This window comes from Rhizophagus irregularis, chromosome 9 (assembly GCF_026210795.1).
Source record: "Rhizophagus irregularis chromosome 9, complete sequence".
NCBI lineage: Eukaryota > Fungi > Glomeromycota > Glomeromycetes > Glomerales > Glomeraceae > Rhizophagus > Rhizophagus irregularis.
The window spans coordinates 274,266-292,154 of NC_089437.1; the positions used below are offsets into that span (position 1 = coordinate 274,266).

The 17,889-nt window shown below is 29.0% G+C and overlaps 3 protein-coding genes across 3 annotated transcripts; all 3 read left to right on the plus strand.

The window, feature by feature from the left end:
* Window positions 1–1,301: 1,301 nt before the first annotated feature.
* On the plus strand, window positions 1,302–2,766 carry OCT59_029106 (uncharacterized protein; the record flags this gene model as incomplete). Its single annotated transcript, XM_025312320.2, has 8 exons — window positions 1,302–1,315; window positions 1,387–1,415; window positions 1,494–1,600; window positions 1,670–1,763; window positions 1,838–2,037; window positions 2,115–2,292; window positions 2,360–2,518; window positions 2,585–2,766. The coding sequence occupies 8 exons, from the start codon at window positions 1,302–1,304 to the stop codon at window positions 2,764–2,766; spliced, it is 963 nt and encodes a 320-aa protein (XP_025189792.2).
* Window positions 2,767–9,616: 6,850 nt separating this feature from the next.
* On the plus strand, window positions 9,617–9,937 carry OCT59_029107 (uncharacterized protein; the record flags this gene model as incomplete). The annotated part of the gene is made up of 1 exon (XM_066141565.1): window positions 9,617–9,937. The coding sequence occupies one exon, from the start codon at window positions 9,617–9,619 to the stop codon at window positions 9,935–9,937; it is 321 nt and encodes a 106-aa protein (XP_065994484.1).
* Window positions 9,938–14,523: 4,586 nt separating this feature from the next.
* Window positions 14,524–15,414, plus strand: OCT59_029108 (uncharacterized protein; the record flags this gene model as incomplete). Its single annotated transcript, XM_025312146.2, has 2 exons — window positions 14,524–14,824; window positions 14,899–15,414. 2 exons carry the CDS (start codon window positions 14,524–14,526, stop codon window positions 15,345–15,347), a joined length of 750 nt encoding a protein of 249 aa, XP_025164852.2. The 3' UTR covers window positions 15,348–15,414.
* Window positions 15,415–17,889: the final 2,475 nt, after the last annotated feature.

The window sequence follows — 17,889 nt, forward strand, 5'->3', positions numbered from 1 at the left end:
TTTTGGGTTGAGTGACATCGATTATATATTGTTGTTAGTTCTTTTTGCACGCTCAGGTATATATAATTATATATGCTCTTTGTATTTAAATAGACTGGTTTGCTATAGGGTCATGTGCTTTTTCACATGCCTCTAGGTATTTCTGACGTTAATATGTATATCTATGGTATTGTTTAATAAAGAAATGCAGTGCAAATTTTTTTTAAAAAATAAAATATGGAAGGTTGTTATAGAAATGGGCCAAAGACCTTAGTAGTCTTAACAATAAGAAAGAAATTATGTTATTAAAATAATTAGAACAGCTATTTGTAACTAATATAAGTTAACATCAATTGGCCAATTTTGTTTATGATAATTCGTAATGAAACAAGTGTATCAAAATCATCAACTAATGCGATGGATACTCAAATTAGAGCTTTTAGGATCAAAAAGTTTCTTTAAACATTGCCAACATATGAAATATTATATCAAAGGAAAGTTTTTGGAACTTCTTCAGAGAAATGTATAAGATGTAATGAAGAAACAGAAACATGGGATCATACTACTATATAGTAGCATTGTAACAAGATTCTTCTATTAATTTATGGATAGATGCAGTCAATGTAATTACAGAAGATAATAAAGAAAGAGAAAAGCTTTACAACATAGTAATGTTAAATCAAGATTATTTACATTAAGAATTTACTATATGAGATAATGCGTGGACTTTCTAACATCAAGATTTGGCAATATAAACATTGTAAAGTAGATGATTCAAAGATGTTGAAGATATGTTGTGACTTATATTTGACGTATATATATGAAAAAATTTGGAAAATGAGATGTCAAGAAGTAGTAAGTTCTGAGAAGTCTCAAAGCATAGGTAAATTGGATTAAAAGATAAGGGGATTCTTGATTAGAGAAGGATAAAAGAAGTGATAGAGAAACAGAGGAGTTAAGTATAAATAATAAAAACAAAAAAATTCAGAAAATAGTAAAATTATTAAAAAAATAAAATGAGAAAATATTAGAAATGGTAATGAGTTAAATACCCTAACAGTGAATAAGTAAGCTTTCTAAAAATTCAGTAAAGAGAAGCAATTTGATAAGTTAGTAATTAAAAGTATGTCACCAAAACTTTGAATCATATTTTTTTCGTTATTTATTGTACAAATGATTGTTTGTTTGTTTCAGGTGATTATTAGCCAATCATAATTCTTGATCAAAATAGCTGACAGCCAATTAAAATAACATTTTCATGCTTTTTTCATCACAATCTTTTCATCTTTTTGATCATTTAATCTCTTTACACCCATCTCATAATGGATATTTCAACGTAAAGTTTTTTTGATATACTGTTTAAAAATTATTTACCTTGTATTAATATCTCATATCTGATTCTTTTAGTGATCAACTTTTCAAAGAAAAAGGCGATGGTAATTACAATATAATGTTTTAAATATTAAAATACTTTATACTTTCAGTTTATATTTAAGTTAATTAATTTAATTTAGGTCTTACACAGGAAAAATATGAAAAGATTATTGCTTTACAACAAAAACATGATGCAGAAATCCAAATGTTATCTGATGAATGCCAACTTGAGCTAGCATTTATAAAGGTTAAAAATTTTGAATACAATTCAAAGAATAATTTATTTTGATTTGACCAAATTTTTTATAAATTATAGAGTATCATGAAAGATAATCGAGAACCAGCACCAAAAAAGACTCGCAGTATTAGTTCATGGAATACATTTCAAACTGAATGGTTCAAAAAAAATAGTATGTTCTATAAATATTATTGGTTTAATTTATCATAAAATATTTACTTATTAAAAGAATTATATATTTACTAGAAATTAAAGTTACTACTCCAGGAGCTCAAAAACAATGTGCTGAAGAATATGCATTGCTTAATAAAGAACAATTGAATTCTTTTAAAAACAGAGCTGAAGAATTATCTGAAAATAGATTCAATAAAGAACCAAAATTAATAGAAAGTATAAGACTTCGCAAAGCTGAATTAAATAAACAAATTTGTGAAATTAGAAAATTGGTATGTATATATATTATTAGATTATCAGTTAAAATATAAAATTCTATATAATTAATTATTAAATGCTTGATTTCTAGTATCGAACTTTACAAATTACCTGTGATGTAGAATTTTTGACACTTGTGATTCCTTTAAGCAAAGAATTGAACATCTCTTATTTTGGAACTCCAGTTGGTGAAGAATTTTACAAGTCCTGCTTAAAACTAGACGAAATTCATAACAGTTTTTATCATTTTTCTTGTTTAAAAAAATCAGGTATAATAATATTATTTTATACAAATGTTATAAAAATTAACTAACTTTTTATATTATTCTGTATCAGCTAAAAATGAAATTATTAAACAAGTTACATTTCAAAAAGATATAGAGGATATAACTATGATAGAAAGTGCAGATGATCAATTATCTATTATTGATAAAGAATGTCCAAATAGTAAGAATGCACGTGATAAAGTTAGAAAATATTTACAAGAGAAATTTAGTAAGTAATAATTATAATTTTAAATATAATGGAAAGTTAATAATAATTATACTTAATTAATTATAGATTTGATAACAAAAGAAAGAATACCCTATAAAAATTGGTATAACCAAACTAAATATACTATAATAGGATGGCCTGAAGATGTTTTATTCTGTAATTATTCTGATTTAAGTACTGAAGATAAGAAAAAGATATTAAGTAATTTAAATAACATATATTTTAAGATAAATAATTTGAGTGAATAGTAGAATAGTTAGCATTATAGTTGGTAATAAAATAATTTCCCCAGTTCTAGAACTGGTTATTATGGTCTTTAATCCAAGGTTATAAATTTTTCATCCAATAAAATGATTTAATTTCATTATCATATAATATTAAAATTTCATATTTCAAATTTCATATCAGTTTATTACAAATTAGATATAATTAAATAATGACTGTTAAGTTATGACTGATAATTTCATTGTCTTTCTGATTAAGTCAAAGCTACATACATATAGCAAAATAATTTCAGTTTTATACCAGTCTAAAGAACAATCTTTAAAATGGCTCAAAGGCTGATTTGATCCAGTTCTAGTTAAAAGACTAGTTTTGTTAAAACCAGACTGGATCAGAACAGAACAGACCAATTCATTATATACCAGTAAGCTAATTGTACATTTTAAATCATGTATATTATCATTATATAAAAATTGAAATTAAATATATTAAACCATATGCAATTAATTAAAGAACTTTACAGTTGAATTTGCAACTTATTTAATACTTAAACTCTGGACTATAATTTTGATTGGATAATTAAAAATACTAGTACTAGCTAGTAAAAAAAAAATTTAAATAAGCAACTAAAGTTATACAGTCAAAGCTCGTCATAGTGAACTTTCCGTTCCACTATATAATTTTTTCCTTTATTTTTAAACTGAAGTCCATCATAGTCCATCATTTATTGCAGCGGATTTATGAAATTTGGCAAAAATCCTGCTGCGCCCTCAGAAATCAAAATTGACTTACCAAAACATTAAGCTTTTTCCTAAAAAATGTCAAATAATGATGTGCCTTTAATACTGAAATAATTGGTTAGATAATGGGAAAATTGGTTAGATGCAAGATTTAAGGTACAAAAAAATTTTTTAGAACTCATTTTTGACTGTTCACTAATAAATTTGGGACTTAAATAGAAATTTGATGACTAAAATAATACCTCATCTAATATTTATTTAATTTGACATGACAGACAAATTTTTGGGTATTCTATAAATCCGCCATGATGTATAGGGACATTATTGTCCTAATTTTTAAACTAAAGCCCAACATAGTCCATAATTATGAGAATATTATTGTCCTCATTTTTAAACTGAAGGGTCTACCATAGTCCATAATTATGAGGACATTATTGTCCTCATTTTTAAATTGAAGGCGCATCATAGTCCATAATTATGAGGACATTATTGTCCTCATTTTTAAGCTGAAGGCGCATCATAGTCCATAATTATGAGGACATTATTGTCCTCATTTTAAACTGAAGGCGCATCATAGTCCATGATTACGAGGACATTATTGTCCTCATTTTTAAACTGAAGGTTTATCATAGTCCATAATTACGTTAGGACATTATTGTCCTCATTTTTAAACTGAAGGTCTATCATAGTCCATAATTATGAGGACATTGTCCTCATTTTTGAACTGAAGGCGCATCATAGTCCATAATTACGAGGACATTATTGTCCTAATTTTTAAACTGAAGGTTTGTCATAGTCCATAATTACGTTAGGACATTATTGTCCTCATTTTTAAACTGAAGGCACATCATAGTCCATAATTATGAGGACATTATTGTCCTCATTTTTAAACTGAAGGCATGTCATTGTCCATAATTATGAGGACATTATTGTCCTCATTTTTAAACTGAAGGTCTATCATAGTCCATAATTATGAGGACATTGTCCTCATTTTTAAACTGAAGGCGCATCATAGTCCATAATTACGAGGACATTATTGTCCTCATTTTTAAACTGAAGGTTTGTCATAGTCCATAATTACGTTAGGACATTATTGTCCTCAAGGCACATCATAGTCCATAATTATGAGGACATTATTGTCCTCATTTTTAAACTGAAGGCATGTCATTGTCCATAATTACGAGGACATTATTGTCCTCATTTTTAAACTGAAGGCATATCATAGTCCATAATTACGAGGACATTATTGTCCTCATTTTTAAATTGAAGGCACTTCATAGTCCATAATTACGAGGACATTATTGTCCTCATTTTTAAACTGAAGGTTTGTCATAGTCCATAATTACGTTAGGACATTATTGTCCTCATTTTTAAACTGAAGGCGCATCATAGTCCATAATTACGAGGACATTACTGTCCTCATTTTTAAACTGAAGGCATGTCATTGTCCATAATTACGAGGACATTATTGTCCTCATTTTTAAACTGAAGGCATATCATAGTCCATAATTACGAGGACATTATTGTCCTCATTTTTAAATTGAAGGCACTTCATAGTCCATAATTACGAGGACATTATTGTCCTCATTTTTAAACTAAAGGACTATCACAGTCCATAATTATGAGGACATTATTGTCCTCATTTTTAAACTGAAGGACTATCATAGTCCATAATTACGAGGACATTATTGTCCTCATTTTTAAACTGAAGGCGCAACATAGTCCATAATTACGGGGACATTATTGTCCTCATTCTGAACCAATCAGATCCCGTGGGCTACATATGCCCATGGGCAGTTTATAAGCTATAAGTTAGCGCACGAACATCCAGCTTATAAACTATGTCGATCATTTGGCTGGGGTGTTTGACTGAGTGTCCGGATTAAAATATTGAATCGGTTTTTATTCCAGCCACACCCAAGATCCGAGTAATTTAATATCGATATGTGTAGAAGTAAGCAAGCCACATCCGCCATAGATAATTTTAGAAAAGGCAATAATGGGCAAGTCAAATTTATATAAATTCTTCCAATTGTTACAGATGCCATGAAATCGAATAATAATAATAACAAATAAAATAAAATAAAAATGAATAAGTAAATAATTATCATTATAGGATAAAAAAAAATGTATTAATCTATCTTTTTTAGCTAAACAAATGAACAATAAACAAATGATTCACATGTAAAATAAAAAACGCTTATGATTCTTAAAGAAGTTGTTTTTACTCTGATAATTAATTTATTTAACATCATTTGATGTAAGCTTGAAAAAAATGAACCTTTTTGCGGTTCTTAGTGCTTTTCAAAAAGAATCTTTTCAGTTCTAAATGCGTTTCAAGGAGATAATAATTTTTATTTTTATGCTCTTTTGGAAATATTTTACTTGGAAAAAATGAATTATAAAAGCAAATAAGTTACGAACGATAATCATTCAGAAAATTTTATTAAAAAAAAAGAATTAACTACAAGAATTACAGGATTAATATTTTAATCTCTTTAAAATAATGGCACGTCAAAAAAAAATAAAGTCCGCTAAAAAAATGTTCCAAAATGCTTTTCTGTGTTTTACGGAGGCATATCATGATATGCATTGTGAAGTAGAAAAAATTGAACACACCCTAGCAATGGAATTAGCATCACCCGTATGGGCCAAAATGAAGGATGAAGAAAATTCCATGGTTTAGATTACATAATAAAAAAAAATTAAATGATTGAAAAAGATATGACATTACTTAATAAGTCAAATTTTGAATTGATGATGGAACCAAAATGAGAATAATGATGAAGAATACGTGGAAATTTTTAATGAATTTATAGACGAATATATGGTGGATTACTTGTATAAGGAGAACCTTGATGATAATAATCTAGAAATAAAGAGAAAGGTTATCCTATGATCACTCAGATAAATGAGTTATTGAATTACTATGCTGATATCAGAACGCTCATCCACGCTTACTCAGGCACATATACCAGATTTCATCTAGACTCACAAAGAATCCTGACAAATAAGCTTATAAGCAAATTTGGAAAACCTTAGACATATGCATACGTGAGCAGACCCATGAACTAAATCGTAAAAAAGCCTTCATTGCAATTAAAGCCTAAACTTTTTAAATTTAAACACAACAACTCACCAAATGTACCAAATGTGATAAATAAAATTAAATCCGATTTCTTGTGCAAGGAGAATAATAATCTAGAATAAAGAGAAAGGTTATCCTATGATCACTCAGATAAATAAGTTATTGAATTACTAGGCTGATATCAGAACGCTCATTCACGCTTACTCAGGCACATATACCAGATTTCATCTAGACTCACAAAGAATCCCGACAAATAAGCTTATAAGCAAATTTGGAAAACCTTAGACATATACATACGTGAGCAGACCCATGAACTAAATCGTAAAAAAGCCTTCATTGCAATTAAAGCCTAAACTTTTTTAAATTTAAACACAACAACTCACCAAATGTACCAAATGAGATAAATAAAATTAAATCCGATTTCTTGTGCAAGGAGAATAATAATCTAGAATAAAGAGAAAGGTTATCCTATGATCACTCAGATAAATAAGTTATTGAATTACTAGGCTGATATCAGAACGCTCATTCACGCTTACTCAGGCACATATACCAGATTTCATCTAGACTCACAAAGAATCCCGACAAATAAGCTTATAAGCAAATTTGGAAAACCTTAGACATATACATACGTGAGCAGACCCATGAACTAAATCGTAAAAAAGCCTTCATTGCAATTAAAGCCCAAACTTTTTAAATTTAAACACAATAACTCACCAAATGTACCAAATGTGATAAATAAATTCCTGTTGGTTTTGTTATAGAACCTGGGTCTTGATGACAATGATTTAGAGATGTTATCCTTTGGTTGACTTCACTTGAGTAGGTTAGTCTAGTCTAACGTTTCTCACCTTTCTAGACTTTATCTCTATGTTGATATATTAGGAGTAATACTCATTTCTTGTTCAACATTTTTTGTCCTGATCTTGGAATAAATGGTATACCCTAGACAATTATTTGTGTAAAAAAAAAATATTTATTTGAATGAATGAAAAAAAATACGTATATGAAAATAAAAATATTTGAGGAAAGAATATTTATTTCTTTGCGCAATAAAAAAATAAGAATATTTATATGTGCAAAAAAAAAGTTTGTTACCTTTCTCAAGAATAATAGAAAGGAAGAATATTATTTTTTCGCGTAAAAAAAAAATAAAAATATTTATTTGCGCGAAAAAAGGGTACCTTTCTCTAAAAAAGAATAAGTGGATGTGTATGTGTAAAATAGGAGGATGTTTGGAATAAGAGGATGTGTAATAAAAAAAAAAAAAAGAAAAAAGGACTGTATAAATATTTTTTTTGTTGCACAAGCTTTTCATATAAAAAGTATAAATGATATTAATATCTGTAAACAACTCTTGCGGACTCGCAAAAATAGAAAAATAGTAAAAAATAGTCTATTGTTGATATTTTAATTGATTTAATAAAAAAAATACTTTATACTGCGCATCAATACATCAATAACAAAAAATTATTACAGTATAAGTTTGTAAGCAAAAAAAATATTTTATTTGATATAAAAAGTACAATTAAACTGTAATAGTCTATATTTAAATATCAGATAATTATGAGTCATCACTTACATATTATTTTATTACCATATAACAATTTAAACTGCGCATCAATAAAATCAGTGGCTTGTGTTATAAAAAATATTTGACATAAAAGGTATAATTAAACTGTATATCAGTCCGTCAAAATCACTAACCAATATCATTTCAGAATTTTAATAAGTTAAATTACATCTTTTACGCAAACTTATAAAAGACGCGTTACATGTTATAAGACAATTTATGTTAGACTATACTGTAAAGTTGACTACCATCCTGATTTTCTTTTAATAATACTCAACTTTTCTTTACAACTTAATAATAAAAATTTTATTTTAATGTAAAACATTTAATTTTCTTTTAATATAATCAGGGATAAAAATGTTTTATTGACAAGTTATTTCTCAAACTAGATATTTTTCATTTTACACCTAAAAATCATGGTTAAAAAAATTTCATCTTGAAATAAAAAATGATATTATAGCGAAAAAATAATAACTAAAAGAAATTACAAAATAATTTTTTAAATCAAGAATTTAGTTAGTTTAAATTATATGTAAATATTATATAATTAAGTAATAATAGAATTAAATAAATAACTTATAACTTACCGACTGAAAGAAATTACAAAATAATTTTTAAATAAAGAATTTAGCTTAAATTATATAAGTAATAGAACTGAAATATAGATATTTACTTACACCCTAGTATTGTTAAATAATTATAAGTTAAATACAAAAGTATTTACTGTAAATTAAATATATCACTTACAGCCTCATTATTTAAATTAAGAATATAATTAGTTGAGTTATATAAAATAACAACAAATAAATATGATATTATGACTTGACTTACCATCTGCAATACAATTAATTATTAAATAATTAATTAAATAAAGAATTTAGTTATTTGAATATTATGTAAAAATAAATAAAATAAAGTAAAGAAATTGATATTTAAGTAACTAATAACTTACTGACTATAGTATTATATTAATCATTAAATAAAATTATTTAATTACATGAAATGTAATAAAAATGATAAGTAATTTTATTATTATTCAATTATAAGATAACCTATTTATTAACTTACGATCTAAATCATTTAATGTAATAATAATAATATAATTATATTTATATATGGTGTAAGGTATAAAAATAAAAATTTAATATTTAGCATGTTTAATGTACCTTCAGATTCCTTGATACTACTTTCTTCAAATTCTTCAGAGTCACTTCCTTTGAATTCCTCAGAGCCACTTTTTTCAAATTCTTTAGTGCTGCTTCCTTCAAATTCAATATTACCAGAAACTTGTTTTATTATATTATAAATTTGTTTAAAAATATTAGAATTCTAATTGTATTAAATATTTATACCATACATATGCTATTACCTTTATCATTATTGAGAGCCATTACTATATAATATTAAAATTCTCTCTGACTGGAACGCCTTTATTAGTATAGGTAATAATATTTATACAAAATGCATTATGCGCAAAAATGTTGATAGGGCAAGGTGTTGCTCCAACAAAACGTTGTGAGAAGGTGATAACAGAAGCTTGGAAAGATACAAAGAAAACTAACCTTTGGGTAGTGGAGTATAGATCGAAAGGCTTGATTTATAGTGGTTTCTTGGGAATTTTTCGTCGCAAATTTTTTCGTTCGGCGCAACAAAATTTTAGCACGCGGATGGAATCCAAAAGTAGCAACGGAAGATTCAGCGAGGAACATTTATTGTGGAACAAATTGCGGCAACAAATTTTATCCGAGGAGAGATCAGCCATATCCGCAGTAAATCACGTGCCAAGACGAGGACGATAGAAACTTTATTCTCAAGTCTCTTGCTTGCAAGATAAAATTTTTTCGAGAAATAAATTAGAAGGCTCTGGTTTTGGTACTAACTATCTGATTTTGTAGGACGTTTGGGATTACAGGGATTAGACGTGGGATCCGGTCTGGCTATACGCTAGTCAGTGGAGAATTTTGTCTAGACATAGCAAGTGTTTCTTATGTCGTATCTTTGTGGTTCTAATTTTTTGTAATAGATATAGAGATAGTTAGTGATTTAGTTAGGAATAGTGTGTAGAGGTAAGATCTTTTTTTATTTATCTTGTTTTTTTCTTTTTGTTGTTTTGATTTAGTAGGATAGATTCCTTTTGTTATAGAGCCATATCGTGTTGCACGTATGGTTCTAGATATTTCTGTATTTGGATTTTCTATCCTTAATAAAATGAAATGCGTTACAAAAGTTAAAAAAAAAAGGAAAAATGAACAAATTTTGCACATTTGGAATAATATCTCTCATTGTTATAGAGATTAGAACCGGTTAATGTTAATTGGTTAATTAACCGGTTAAGAACGGTTAACCAGCTAAGACATCGGTTAAAAGTTAAAACTATTTTGACCATAATTCCATAATTCTGGTCAGATTTACTTAATGCGTCCCGGAGACGGTAATTTCAGTCATGTGTTCCCAAACTCAAGTTTTATAATAATGGTATTGATGGAAAATAATCTTCTTTCGACTAAATGTATTAGTAAAATAAAATCAAAAATCGGTACAATTTTCAGCAAAAAGTTTTTAAAATATTTTTGATATTAACTGGTTAGGCCCTTTGTTAATATGTTACGTAAAAAATTTAGTTATAAAGATACTTCACTATTCGAAATCATTATTCTCGATAATGATTATATTGGTAATACAGTTAATTCACATCTGATTTATTCAACTATCAAGGAACCAATACTAAACCATTCTCGAAGAGCAAATTCATCTACTAATGAGGATATTCCTAATGAATTGATAATATTCACAAAGATTCATCTGATGGAATAAATTATTTGTTAGAACGGTTACAAAATGAAAGTGTATAGGAACGAAATATAATTGATGATGCTTTAGACCTTTCTAAATTGCCAAATAATTTAGGCAATTTTTCACCATATTTTGATAATACAACATCAGCTTTATTATTTTGTTGGATACAAAAACACAATATATGTAAGTAAACTGTTCGATTGCTGCTGTTGTAGGAGTACTATATTTATAAACTTTTCATTCAATATTAGCTACTCATGCATATGATGACCTTGTAAGCATCATTCATTCATTCACATTCACAATTCAATAGTATTATACAAAAAAAATTAAGCGAGACGTTTGCAGGAAATCTAGGATGGCTTACATAATAGAGGCGTAAGTACTGCGTACTACGTATACTAATTAAATTTATCGTGCCCATGTTCTTTAGGTGATCTTTTTTTGCTTTTATTTTTTGATTTATTTTCATTTTAGTGATATCATTATAAAGGATTGGTTTCAATGCTAAACCTAAAAAGAGATAATTATTTTTTGTAATTCCATAAATCTGTAAAATAAATCTGTAAAAACGTTAGTTAGATTTTTTTTGTGCAGAATCGCGTAACATTGATAAACAGATAAAGCTTTAATTAACTAATTTAATTTTTATTTTGATAAAATCACTAATCAAAATATGATTTTAGTGTCGAAAAAAGATCAAATTAAAAAAAAAAGAAATCTACTTAAAACAAAGAATGTAAAATTTCACCTTCCAAAAAATTTCAGCTTCGTGTATAAACAGAAAAAAAAACCAAATAATTAAATCGTTTCAACTTGTTTCCTTAATCCTTTTCCTTTTCTGAAAATTCTTCTATTGACTCCATTAAAAATGTCAAATCCAAAGCTCCAAAATCTGCGCTCACACCAAATCCTGCTGAAGACGATAATAATGATGTTGAAGCTCAATTCGGGTACTATTTTACTATCAAGTTGGCAAAATCGTTATTTCTTAACGATTTATTACTAATGTTTAAATACGTACACATATACATAGATTTCATGGATACTATCCTTACTATCCTAGATGTTACCCGAGTACTACTCTAGGTCCTGGTTATAGTTGGTATGGCCTTATTCCTATTATCCACATGGACGCAGAATTATAGGATTCGAATACCTCGGTATCCTGGTTTCCCATATTCAAGATTCCAGAATGAAAGAGGATTATTAATCGTGAAATTTACTCATGATCAGTGTGATTTTGATTATCCCTTTTTTGTAACTTTTCTTTTAGTAAAATGATCGTTTGAATGTTATTTGTCACGTATGCGACCTCCAATTGCGGTTCCATCATTTTAAAAATCAAGTAAATTTTCTAGATTTCCAAATTTCCTTAAAAATTGTTTATTTAAATTATTCAAATTGTAAAAATTGATTGACTGTGTTTAGAATTTACGTAATCCGCAGTTACATGACAGTGTAATGCCGTGACTTAACTAGTGAATTTAGTAATTAGTAGGCGCAGTATTATATTTAAATTAGATGTATAAATTTTTTAGTATTATTATAATTGTGTAATGTTACAAGTGTTACATCCGCGATGTATAACTATGAAAATAAGGTTCTATATTTAGATTATTGAGAAAGGAACTAAGATCGAGAACTTGATATTTTTGGAAAGAGATTTGAAGATCAAAAAGAAGGAATTTCGTGAAGAACATATTTTTCAATAGTTGGAAATAATATTTTTGACAAAAAATATAATTCAGAGTTCAAGGTTGACTAAAGTCAAAAGTTGGAAAAATCGAAATTGAAAAGTAAAATGGATTTAATGAAAAGTCAGGAAATTTATTTTTATTTTATATATTTTAGTTATGATAAACCAAGCATGTTATTTTATTTATTTATAAAGTATTCTTTTGATAAGACTGCGGTGGCAACGTGACTTATCACGGGTACAACAGCCATGTGCAGTTGCACCGTAACAAAAGTTAAAGTCACGTGACTGCAATTTTATTCTTCACATCCGTCACACCCCACTGCGTTTCTATTTTTTATATTTATCTGAGGGACGTTTTTTCGAGTAAGTGAAATCTTATTTGTCACACCTTATTTGTCACTGTTTATTTTCACATGTTAGTGCATTAAGCCGTAATGCGGGCCAAAAATCACGTGACTGTAACTTTTCGTTACGGTGCTCTAGGGGTAGTTGCCATGTGCTACGTTTTCACGTCGCACAAAAAAATATATAAAAAATGATGTTATAATGATAATGGATGATTAATTAGATCATACCGTACCTATATATGGCTAATAAATTATCCAGTATTTTATAATTGATGATGGTCAGAATATCATGTGTATGAGTACAGGTAAAGTTTAAAAAAGTTTGATGGTTACACCGGATAAATCACTTATTCGGCACTTCGAGCCGAATAACAAATGCTGCCTAAAGGTAGCTTGAATCAGTTGATCTCGGGGACTTTCCCAGCGTAACCTGAAAAAAATGTCACGAAAAATCACGTGACTTTTTTTGTCACAACCGTCACACCCCACTGCGTTTCCATTTTCTATAAGTATCTGAGGGACTTAGTTTTTTTCGAATAGGTAAAAACTTATTCGTCACACATTATTCGTCACAAGTGCGCCACACTTAATTTCAGTCAAGTTGCGTAATGCCGGCCATTTCGTGACATTTTTTTCAGGTTACGCTAGGAAAGTCGATCTCGGGCTCCTGCGGAGCCCAGATCAACCAATCAAATTTAATTTACCAAATATCGCTGAATAACTCATACTACTTTACTATATACTCTGTTAATGATATATTGTATAATGAGTTTGACCTTGATTTATAAATTTTTTGTTTTTATTTTCACACCTTTTTTCTCATTTTATATCTTTCCTGACTATTTTAACTAAAATCATTTAATACGAGCGAACATAATTAGATATGTAAATTTAGTTTGATTAAAGTATTTAATTTAATACAATCATGGTGTAGTTCGAAAGCTTATGAAGCAGTCACAACATATCGACAATTCGTTTATTAATTCCTTCGAAAAGATTAGCTCCAGCTAGTCCGGGTGTTGATCACATCGGATATACCTTACCGAAATCGGTAGTTCTGTGCGACAGGCTTACGTATGCCGATTTTTTCGTGGGGTTGAAGATGTCGCAGAGTATACAACGAATGAACTTATCTTGTTTCTGCAGAGATGGAATCCGGAGCAGAACCTGGAGTTTATACAAGAAGATTACGATATACTTAGAGCGGAGGGGATTGATGGAGAAGCGTTCCTCCTTTTAAATTTGATAGAATATAGAGAAATAAGTCTGAAGTTTGGACCTGCGAAACGTCTAACAATGTTGGCTGAGGAAATAATGAGTGACGACATTATTTCCTAAGTCATTAACCGCAGCGATCTGACAACATTTTACAATGGTGTACGACAGAAAGGGATCGTATTATGTTTTGAGAGTGTCGATCTAACCTGACAAAGGGACCATATTTGTCTGAAGGCGTATTTGTGCGCAACGTATAACAGGTTTATCGTGGGAAAGGGGGTACTTTGGAATTTGAAATATAAATACGATTATATCTTCAAGGATGGATTTGTTCGTATGCGAAGAAACTGTACCTTCCACTAAAAAGATGGCTTCACAATTTCCTTCCGTCGAAGAAATTAAGACCTTGAATACGCCTTCTCTTGTTCAACGTTTAAAAGAGGCAGTGCCTTACATAGACGAATGTGCTCTTGTGTTTCTTGAAAAAGAGCGGGTTTCCGGTAGGCATTTTCTAGGATTAACTCGATATGATCTTGACTCTCGTGGGCTAGAGTTGGGACCGACAAAAGATGTTTTACAAATAATTGATGAGATAAAGAGTGGACAGCCAGAAGTCCTCTCAAGTGAGTAAAACAGACGAAAACGTTTTTATTATTTTTTTTCTTATCACCATGTGTCTGACCTTATTCTGCTATAGACGTCAAATATACTAGCGGGACTGACAGCGAAGTCGAAAATATGACCACGAGGATGGATAGTTTGGCAGTAGGAGATAATGCGGACTCACCATCTCGAAAGGCTGGCAGGCAACCATCCGGAAAATTGCTAAGAAAACTATGTGAAAAGAATAAAATTCAAGTTGATGATACCTTGCGTTTTAAGGAAGGAAAACTTCTTTTTGACGGCAAGGTTGTAGAAATTGATGAAAATTGGGAACCCTTGTTCTCTTTTACGTATAAAGAGCAAGAGTATAAACAAAAATTCAGTGAATTGGAACCGTTGGCGAAGTGGATGCTGAAGTCGAAGGATCCCGAAAGAGTTATTTCTAGACTAAGAGATGTTTATAATAAAACCAAACTTATTCGTGCTGAGGAGGTGATCGGGAGTCTTAGAGATTTTGTAGACGAACTTGAAAATGTTGCGTAGTAGCGATGTAATATCTTCTACTGTATGTCTCCGGCGTTAAATAAAGTATAATATATTGAACGAGTCTTTTTTTCGTGTTTCATATCTAGTGTCTCGCAAACCGCATAAATTTCAGACATAAATATCTCTCCCTAACTTTTTCCTCTCTCTTCCCTTAGTTTATAGGTTTTGGTATATATATGACAGAACTAGGGATAGCCGCCCCTGTAGGGGGCTTATAACGCTATCTGGTATCGAGGGAGCAGATAGGTACTGTGAGGCCCAGGCGGAGAACACTACCAGCCCGACGACACACCTGTCACAATCAGGCGCTACTGCCGCAACACCTGCTGTGCCTGCTGTACCTGCTGCGACATCTGCCGCGATACCTGCCGTACCTCCGTAAAATGCGGCATACTGAACTGTCATTGAATTTCTAAATCACGTGAGTCACGTGAACCAAAGAAATCGTAACATAATTTGAAAATTTACACACAGGATTTGTACGTTTATTATTGCAAAATATAAGTGAACAAACTAGTGAGAATTTCTGTTATAACTTGATTTATATCAAATGAGATCATGTTCAAACAAATCCTGATTTTTAGACAAATTACGGTTTAGTAAAGTAGTTGGTGCTTCAAATTGAGCAATTATAACATTCGAATTAATTATAAAAAAACAATTCACTGTCGACTAATAAGGTACCATGATTTGAAGTTAAACAAGTCGTACACGTGTCCCACTACATCATAACTCTATATAGTATCGTTGTCATGCTTTATATTGTTTCTGTTATATTACAAAATTATAAAATAAATAATAAATTGGAAGAAAAAAGATTTGCAAATTTGTTTATAAAAAAGGTACGTCAAAAACAGAGGATCAGTGAAAAAAAAAATTTGTTTTTTTTATTACGCAAAAAAATTCAAAAAAAATAATACGAATTTTAAAAATAGATGGGAATTATGAACTATCAGAACTGCGCCATATATACCAATTACCAAATCACGTGTACTGAATCACGTGCCTGAGCTTTTTTGATGATGGATAATAGATATAATAAAAAACATGACTTAGTTATTAATTATTCCGATGCTTTTATAATTAAGATATTTAAGATAATCTTGCTAATATATTGTTTTATTTTTATTTAATATAGATTACATTACATAATAAAGGAAAAATAAACAATGCTTTTATTATTAGATTTTATGGAATAACTCAGGATTAGAAACAAAAAGTTGTATGACAGTTTTAAATTATGCGGAAATGGAAGTTTACGAAATTATTTAGATAAAGAATATATCAAATTAAATTGGAATAGAAAGATCGATTATAAAAGCACATACCCATTCGGAGGATGAACAATTTGTAGATGCGTTAACGAGTCCTAAGGTATCCCCGGTACCGAGTAAAGAAGTGGTCGAAAAATTTAATAATTAAATTCGGAATTTAGCAAACGTATTGCAAAGATTAGTGGGAAAGAAGACTCAACCAGCAAAGAGAAAAAGTTGGGAATCAGAAACCGAAAAATTGAACGAAAATAATAAACACGTAGTGACAGTTCAGGGACAAAGAGACGACTCTGATTGCGAATAATAAACGTTCAATGACGTAAACAAATTTGAAAATAAGGTTGTATTTTATTTTCGTTGGAAAAAGGTTGAAGATTAGTTTAGTCAAGTGAAGAATTTTTGGCTATTAAAATTTTTATTTTTAGTGTGTCCCACAATTTAAAGCTAGAAAAATACAAAACACATGAAAATATTAGTAAAATCCAAAAAATTATTAGTTTTTAGATTAGTGACCAATGAACAATAATTTAGATTCAATTATTTAAATAGTTATAAGATTATTGATAATTTATTATCAATACTTCTAGGTATTTTATAAAATTATGTAATCTTCGGATTCTAAATAATTAATAAAATGCGTTACTAATTTTTTTTAAAAAAAGAAAGAAAGATCGATTATATTTATGATATTATAATTGGACTTGAACGTATTCATGAAAGGAATTAATTCATTAAGATTTACATATTGGAAATATATTAATGATACTGCTATAACTGATATAACAGATATGGGATTAGGTAAACTCGCAAATTACATTGTTTCAGAAAATGCAAAAAAGTAAAATATATTGTGTTTTACCTTGTATAGCTCCTGAAATTTTAAGAGGACAAACTATACAAAGGCTGCTGATATTTATACTCATTATAGTTTGAGTATAATTATGTACATTTAAGCCATGATAAGAATTTAGTAATAAGAATATGCCAAGGGTTCAATATTAAAGTAACTCAATTAATTGTAACATCCTAGTTAATGATAAATTGTATAATGAGTTTGACTATTTTAACTAAAATCATTTAGTACGAACATAATTAGATATGTAAATTTAATTTGATAAAGGTACTTGTATTAAAAAAATAAATTTGGATTGGACGACTTGTATGGTGTATCAGCTAGCTATATTGTATATAGAAGAATAACCTATAGAGACGTACAGTAGAACGGAACTTTATTATTCCCTATAAAAAAATTGGATACGTTTTTT